The sequence below is a fragment of the Lithobates pipiens genome, unplaced genomic scaffold (genome assembly GCF_037356315.1).
Source record: "Lithobates pipiens isolate NorthernLeopardFrog02 unplaced genomic scaffold, aLitPip1_a1.2 Scaffold_23, whole genome shotgun sequence".
Taxonomy (NCBI): Eukaryota; Metazoa; Chordata; class Amphibia; order Anura; family Ranidae; genus Lithobates; species Lithobates pipiens.
In genome coordinates, this window is record NW_027507785.1 from 334,007,948 (window position 1) to 334,016,298 (window position 8,351).

General features: G+C 49.5%; 1 protein-coding gene across 1 annotated transcript in view; it reads right to left on the reverse strand.

Moving 5' to 3' along the window:
- Window positions 1–7,560, reverse strand: part of RNF220 (ring finger protein 220) — a gene marked incomplete at its 5' end in the record, with an annotated part of 71,103 nt that extends 63,543 nt beyond the window's left edge. The window contains 2 exon segments of the mRNA XM_077450745.1: window positions 5,548–5,677; window positions 7,439–7,560. Of these exon segments, the coding sequence (XP_077306871.1) occupies window positions 5,548–5,677; window positions 7,439–7,560 (252 nt within the window).
- Window positions 7,561–8,351: the final 791 nt, after the last annotated feature.

Here is an 8,351-nt window from a genome sequence, read left to right on the forward strand (position 1 = left end):
CTGAAAAGGTCACCGCCATTTTAACTGCCTTTCAATCACATTAAGCACGCTATTGCCTGTGCTTAGAGGCATGTGCCTTTCCTGCTCCTGGCTGAGGTGCGATCAATAGACTGACATACTGCTCACTTCGCGCTCATGTCTCCTCCACACCGAGACGCATCCGACAACTTCCAAATAGTATTTTATTACGTTTGTCCCATCGGTGGACACGCACAGCAAGATAAAAAAGTGACATTACAAGAATGTATGCGAGAGCTAATGTATACCGCGACGACCCAGGACCAGCAAACGTTTGTCATCTGACAGCGAACGTATAGGACCAGCTCAGGGCTGATAGGACGAGGACAGAGGAGCAGAGCCAATAGACTAAAATCTAACATGGGACAGGAGCAGAGGCAATAGACTAAAATCTAACATGGGACAGGAGCAGAGGCAATAGACTAAAATCTAACATGGGACAGGAGCAGAGGCAATAGACTAAAATCTAACATGGGACAGGAGCAGAGGCAATAGACTAAAATCTAACATGGGACAGGAGCAGAGCCAATATACCATGGATATACAATTAGTGGACCGCTAGCTGTTGCAGAACTACAAGTCCCATGAGGCATAGCAAGACTGACAGCCACAAGCATGCCACCCAGAGGCAGAGGCATGATGGGACTTGTAGTTTTGCAACAGCTGGAGGTCCGCTAATTGCAGATCGCCACAATAGACTAAAATCTAACATGGGACAGGATCAGAGCCAATAGACTGAAATCTAACATGGGACAGGATCAGAGCCAATAGACTGAAATCTAACATGGGACAGGAGTAGAGGAGCAGAGCCAATAGACCGAAATTGAACATATAGGACCAGCTCAGTGCTGATAGGACAGGAACAGAGGAGCAGAGCCAATACAGACTGTGAAATCCAACATATATTCCATTGACTGCAATGTGAGCCAATGAGGAGCGAGAGACCGGGAGAGCCGTTGCTCTCATGCACATCACTGAATCTAGATTGGGGCTCAGGCAAGTATTAAAGGTGCGGGGGGGGGGAGGGGGGGGGGTCTTGTTGCTGTACCCAGGTGGTTTTGTTTTGTTTTTACCTTAAAAGCAGAGTTCCACTTAAAAAGGAGCTGCACCTTTTAAAAAAATTATTAAAAGCCAGCAGCTACAAATATTGCAGCTGCTGACTTTTAATCTGCGGCGATCTTGTCCCGGAAGTTAATCCAGGTATCTGCACCCCCTCCCCCCTGAAAGGTGCCGATTGTGGCACCGGAGGGGGGGGGAGGGATCAGATGAGCGGAACTTCCACTTCAGGGTGGAGTTCCACTTTAAGGCTGCTGACTTTTAATAAATCGGACACTTACCTGTCCCAGGGATCCAGCATCGCAGGGGATCTAAGCCCCGCCCGTCCCCCCGCTCAGCGGCGCCGGCTTTTTAACTGTGGGCACCCAATGCGCATGGGCAAACCACGATTGGCTGCGCAATCATCTGGGACACGTCACGTGTCCCAGATGATTGCCTAGAGGGAGGGGGGAGAGGTGATCTCCCTTCCTGCGCTGAGGAAAGTGATGTCAGGAGCCCAGGTGCTGAAGGAGGCAGATTTCGAGGGACTACATAGCAACAGGCATAAAAGGTAAGCACAATTTTTTTTTTTTTTTCCCCATGCACATTAATGAAATTTTTGGGGTGGAACTCCACTTTAATGTATAGAATACATTAAGGCAAAAAAAAAAAAACCCACACACACCTTCAACATTCAGAACCACTTTAAATGTCCCTCTAACACCCACCCCTGACCCACTTATACTCACCTGGTCTGCAATTCACCATCTCTGTGCCGCCATCAGAGCTGCTAGAAAATATCCAATACATCCAGCTTTGGGGGAGCATATGACCCCCCCCAAGATGCAGTGCTCAGGCCCGGTGACCAATCAAGGAGAGCGGCATCGTCAACATCCCGTCCCAAAACCAGCGGAGGGCTAAGCACATTTGTAAACCACATGCATGCACTTTTGGGTAAAATCCATGACACGGTTTTGCAAATTTTCAGATCTTTGCATAAGCCTGACGAAACCTAAATCGGCGGCTGTGATGAAATGCTGACTTGTTAGAGCGCGAGCTTATAGGGTCCAAATTGAAAAAAAAACAAAACAAATTGGCATTTTATGGGTTAAAGGAAACCTGCACACCACAGTGCTGTGCATGCAACCAGTAAGGAGTTAAGCAGCAGATCCAGAGCCATTGTCCCCGCCAATCACTGACAGGCTTATTTTCCCAAGTAAAATCGGCGCGCACCAGGCGTCTCTCTGTGCTGAACGCGGCTCGGTGTCGTCTCCTTTTATGTGCGTTAAGCCATTTAAGAGATGACAGCGCTTTCCTCCTGAGCACAGATAACACTATTGGTTTTAGATTCACTTTACAGCTTTTCTCTGCAGCAGAAAACAAATTCTCTACAAAGGAAGCAGCACTTCAATGAGAACATTAAACGGAGTCCATAGAGAACTGCCAAGGAGCATTCAGCAACACATCAGCTCTCCAAATGTGGAATATGAACACTGAATGTCACATCAGCGGCTTCTCTATACAAAAAACACCTAAACATTCATTTCTGTACAGCCGGGAATAAAACGTTCAATGTTATTCGTCGTTTCTTCACAACACAGAATACAGTTTACTTTGTGTAAAGGGGCTTTGCAGACATGAACACTCTTTCTATTACAAGTGTCACTTTGTACTAAAAAGAGAAATATAGGATATAAAACATACTAGACGGCTGTAGGATCGATCGGATGCTGCATCTGTCCCCCGCTGCCCGTACACCCGAGTAAAGAGCGATCAAACACTGCCGATTACACAGTTCTCAGCGAGTAGAGACCGTCCGTCACTGCTCTCTGCCCTCCTGCAACGCTCACTGGAGTGCTGGGCTGTGGAGGGGGCAGGAGCAGCTGGCTTAGGCTCCCAGTATGCCGAGAGGCTGCTGGTAATGCATCTGGATGGATCCCTTCATTATTGTCAGGATCCCTGTAGAGTCTGCGTCGCAGGAGCGCAGAACTAAATGCACTCTTGTGATCCACAGGAGAAGTATGGCCCAAAAAAGCTTTGGCATTGCTCCTCCATTAATCAGGTGTGGATTTTGGGTGTACAATGAGATAAACAAAAAAAAAAACAAAAAACAAAAAAAAAAACAATTTTATCTAGAATACAGAACAGTCTGCTGTGTCTATAAGATATTGTGTAGTAATATTCCTATTGCTACATTGTAACTACCCACGTTCCTTCATAGCAGATCAAAGTGGTGACATTTTTCAGCACATTTGCAGGTAAAATAAATAAAAATAACTGCTTCTATTTTGCCCTTATTAATCCTCTTAATCATATTCAGCCATCTTTAAAGTGTTCCTAAACTCAGGAGCCCGCATTCACTATATCTGCTCCCCCCCCCCCCAAAAAAAAATAGCAATACACCAAACTGAGCATGTGCAGAATGCCTCCAAGACTCTGTACTCCAAGGAGATGGATTGGGGACTGTGGAAGGGGGAGGATCCAACTAGAAAGGTTCAAACAGCCTTTTTACACAATGCACAGGATTAGCCCCTTCCACAGCGAGAATAACAAGCATGCTTCAGGCTGGGTTCACACTGATGCAGCCGTGGGTCACAGCAGGGGGGTCTGGTGCATCCTTGTACACAGATTCGGGTCCGAATTTTTGCCTGAATTCGCACCTGAAACAGAGCCAAAGACATACAGGTCCAATGTGGACTGCGGCTTCCCCGAAGGTGTGTGAACCAGCTCCATCGAGAGCCAGGCACACTCTTATGTCATGCTAATTGGATGCATAGAAATCCGCATCAGCGTGAACCTAGCCTTACTGCATATACAGACTGATTTCATGGTTGTGGGTTTAGTAACACTTTAACCTTTCCCCTTAGCGGCTATGTGACTGTGGATTTTCTTTTTCTATCCCCCCCCACCCCTTCATTTATATTACTTAAAGCGGTTCTGCACCTAAAAAAAAAAAATATTAAAAGCCAGCAGCTACTAATATTGCAGCTGCTGACTTAATAAAATCACACTTACCTGTCCCAGGGTCCAGCGATGTCGGCGGCAGATGACGAGCGATCGCTCGTCTCGCTGCTGCCCCCGCCACCATCCTCTGTCAGGGAATCGGGAAGTGAAGCATTGCAGCTTCACTGCCCGGTTCCCTACTGCGCATGCACGAGTCGCGCTGCGCGTCTCTTCTGGTCCCCCCGCTGTGTCCTGGGAACTGTGTGTTTCCCAGACATCTGCGGGAGTCCGCGGCGGTCTGCCCGGAAGTGGGTGCAGATACCTGGATTATCCAGGTAACTGCACCCCTGAAAGGAGCCGATTGTGGCACCGGAGGGGGGAGGGATCAGATTAACGGAACTTCCCCTTTAGGGTGAAGAACCGCTTTAATGTTTTTTAACTAGTTGCTTACTGGGCTCTTTCACCCCCCTTACTGCACAGGCCAATGTTCAGCTTTCATCGATGTAACACTGTACCCAAAAGATATTTTTTATAATTTTTTTTTTTTTTTTCACACAAATAGAGCTTTCTTTTGTTGGTATTTAATCGCCACTGGGGTTATTTTTTCTAAAAAAAAAAAAAAAAAAAAAGAAGAAGACCGAAAATGTTGAAAAAGAGCAAAACATTATTCATATTTTGTTGTAAAATTTTTCAAACAGGTAATTTTTCTCTTTCACTGATAGGCGGCACTGGTGGGCACTTAGGGGGCCCGATGTCCCTCTTACAGAAGCCAGTTAACCAGCCGGTAAAAAAAAAAAAAATAAAAGCCGGTAATCAGCTTCTGTTTATACAGGTCCACGTCTTTCGCCAACAGTGCAGACATCAAGTGGTTAATAATGCACACACAAAAAAATAAAACTACAGAATGGATCACACAAAAAGCGTACTTTTTTTTTTGCCTGCTTTGTAACATCTAGGTCAGGGATATGTAATTAGTGGACCTCCAGCTGTTGTAGAACTACAAGTCCCATGAGGCATAGCAAGACTGACAGCCACAAGCATGACACCCAGCGGCAGAGGCATGATGGGACTTGTAGTTTTGCAACAGCTGGAGGTCCGATAATTGCATATCCCTGATCTAGATCATTGTTAGACAATATAGCCAAGAGAAAGCCCTGTTTGCATTCTCTCTCCCACCCCATTGATTTGTGGCACTCCCATGCTTTGCTCTGGGGATCTCCAGGAAAACCCATCTGACAGACAGCAGAGTTAAAGAGTTGCACATCTGGGTCCAGTCAGTGTCCTACCAAAACTTTTTTTTTAGCAAACAGATCTCAGTTGGAAGCTGAGAACATAAAAGGAAGCTGGAAAATGAAAGGAAGATTCCACTGCTGTGTGTGAAGGTGAAGATCCCTCGTTTCCCAGCTAATGCACAGGTCCAGAAAACAGGAAGTCGCACATGAATAATGGGCGACAGCGAGAGGGTGAATGGGAGATAAAAAAAATGACCAGGGAGAGGAAGCATTGTGAATGTCTAACACTAGACCAGAAGAAGAGCACGGTGGTACCTACCACGGAATCCACCTTCCAGAAGGGTTGTGGCTCGAATCCTCTTCTGCCCGCACCATTCGTACTCTTCAAACCGATGACCGTTCTCATTCTCAATGTCTACAGAGTCATCTTCATTCATGCTGGACTCTCTCTACAACGAGGCAGAAACGGCAGCTCAGTACACGGGCCGCAAATATCCACAACTACACAATCTGGTAATATAATGAGCCATCAGAGGATCAGCTGAGAGGTATGAGGACAGAAGAGGCCAGACACTAGAGGCCGTGTTAGGAGGACAGAAGAGGCCGGACACTAGAGGCCGTGTTAGGAGGACAGAAGAGGTCGGACACTAGAGGCCGTGTTAGGAGGACAGAAGAGGTCGGACACTAGAGGCCGTGTTAGGAGGACAGAAGAGGCTGGACACTAGAGGCCGATTTAGGAACAAAAAATTGTCACTCAGTAGCATCATACTGAGTCCTTCTTGGTCAAAATTCCATTTGCAGAACACTGAATTCAATGGACTGGTAACGGGGCCAACAAAGGAGGTCAGTAACGCCAACAGCCTACTGGAGTCCCGCGTTAGGCAGGAGAGCCAACAGCCTACTGGAGTCCCGCGTTAGGCAGGAGAGCCAACAGCCTACTGGAGTCCCGCGTTAGGCAGGAGAGCCAACAGCCTACTGGAGTCCCGCGTTAGGCAGGAGAGCCAACAGCCTACTGGAGTCCCGCGTTAGGCAGGAGAGCCAACAGCCTACTGGAGTCCCGCGTTAGGCAGGAGAGCCAACAGCCTACTGGAGTCCCGCGTTAGGCAGGAGAGCCAACAGCCTACTGGAGTCCCGCGTTAGGCAGGAGAGCCAACAGCCTACTGGAGTCCCGCGTTAGGCAGGAGAGCCAACAGCCTACTGGAGTCCCGCGTTAGGCAGGAGAGCCAACAGCCTACTGGAGTCCCGCGTTAGGCAGGAGAGCCAACAGCCTACTGGAGTCCCGCGTTAGGCAGGAGAGCCAAAAGCCTACTGGAGTCCCGCGTTAGGCAGGAGAGCCAACAGCCTACTGGAGTCCCGCGTTAGGCAGGAGAGCCAACAGCCTACTGGAGTCCCGCGTTAGGCAGGAGAGCCAACAGCCTACTGGAGTCCCGCGTTAGGCAGGAGAGCCAACAGCCTACTGGAGTCCCGCGTTAGGCAGGAGAGCCAACAGCCTACTGGAGTCCCGCGTTAGGCAGGAGAGCCAACAGCCTACTGGAGTCCCGCGTTAGGCAGGAGAGCCAACAGCCTACTGGAGTCCCGCGTTAGGCAGGAGAGCCAACAGCCTACTGGAGTCCCGCGTTAGGCAGGAGAGCCAACAGCCTACTGGAGTCCCGCGTTAGGCAGGAGAGCCAACAGCCTACTGGAGTCCCGCGTTAGGCAGGAGAGCCAACAGCCTACTGGAGTCCCGCGTTAGGCAGGAGAGCCAACAGCCTACTGGAGTCCCGCGTTAGGCAGGAGAGCCAACAGCCTACTGGAGTCCCGCGTTAGGCAGGAGAGCCAACAGCCTACTGGAGTCACGCGTTAGGCAGGAGAGCCAACAGTCTACTGGAGTCACGCGTTAGGCAGGAGAGCCAACAGTCTACTGGAGTCACGCGTTAGGCAGGAGAGCCAACAGTCTACTGGAGTCCCGCGTTAGGCAGGAGAGCCAACAGTCTACTGGAGTCCCGCGTTAGGCAGGAGAGCCAACAGTCTACTGGAGTCCCGCGTTAGGCAGCAGAGCCAACAGTCTACTGGAGTCCCGTGTTAGGCAGCAGAGCTAACAGTCTACTGGAGTCCAGTGTTAGGCAGCAGAGCTAACAGTCTACAGGAGTCTAGTGTTAGGCAGCAGAGGTGATAGACAGGGAAGTGACAGAAGATAGCGGGCGACCAGAATCACCTCCCGGTTCCTCTACCTTAGCCAGACACAGTTCCACATGTCTACTCATCTCCTCCTCCGATCCAGACAACGGCCGACTGCAGAGCGGACATACCTGTCCCTCATCTTGCTTTCGCCGTTTCATCTTCCCAATCCGGGCTGGTGGATGCAGAAAAAGAAAAAAGAAGAGAAAAATAAATAAAACACGTTATATGTCAGCACCCCTCTTATAAATGAACAAAAAGGTCTAATTTTCACAAACTGATACAACATCAATAATGGAGCGCACAGGGCCAATGTTTACACCAGGATTTTAGGACAGAGAATAAAATTATCACCTTAAAGGGTACATCCACCCAAAATACACATTTTCTAATTTCAAGGACTCCATATCTGAGCTTGATTTTTCAGAAAAGTCACCTGATGTGGTTATAATTAGGGGGGGGGGGGGGATTCCACCATCCCAGCTGAGATTTCATAATATGGAGAATAGAACATTTGAAAACATTTGCAAACTCATAGGCTGGCCATATTAGTACAGTAATGTAAGGGCTAATGTAAAGGCGGGGAGGCGGGGCCCGACGACAGTAGTGAGACCGGGGGAGGCGGGGCCCGACGACAGTAGTGAGACCGGGGGAGGCGGGGCCCGACGACAGTAGTGAGACCGGGGGAGGCGGGGCGGGGGTGCTGAAGACTGCATTGTGAAAAGGGGGGGGGCACGCCCCTGTGGACAGTAGCGGGAAGGGGAAATTGAGGTCAGAAAGGGGGGGGGGGGGGCTGGCTGAGGACAGTAGTGAGACGGGGGACGGAGACGGATGGACTGACGACAGTAGTGGGAAAGGTAGGATGGGGGCGCTGAAGACTGCAGGGGGGGGGGGGGGGCGCGCTGCGATGCCAGTAATGTGAAAGGGGGGCGCGCTGTGATGAGAGTAATGTGAAAAGGGGGGGGG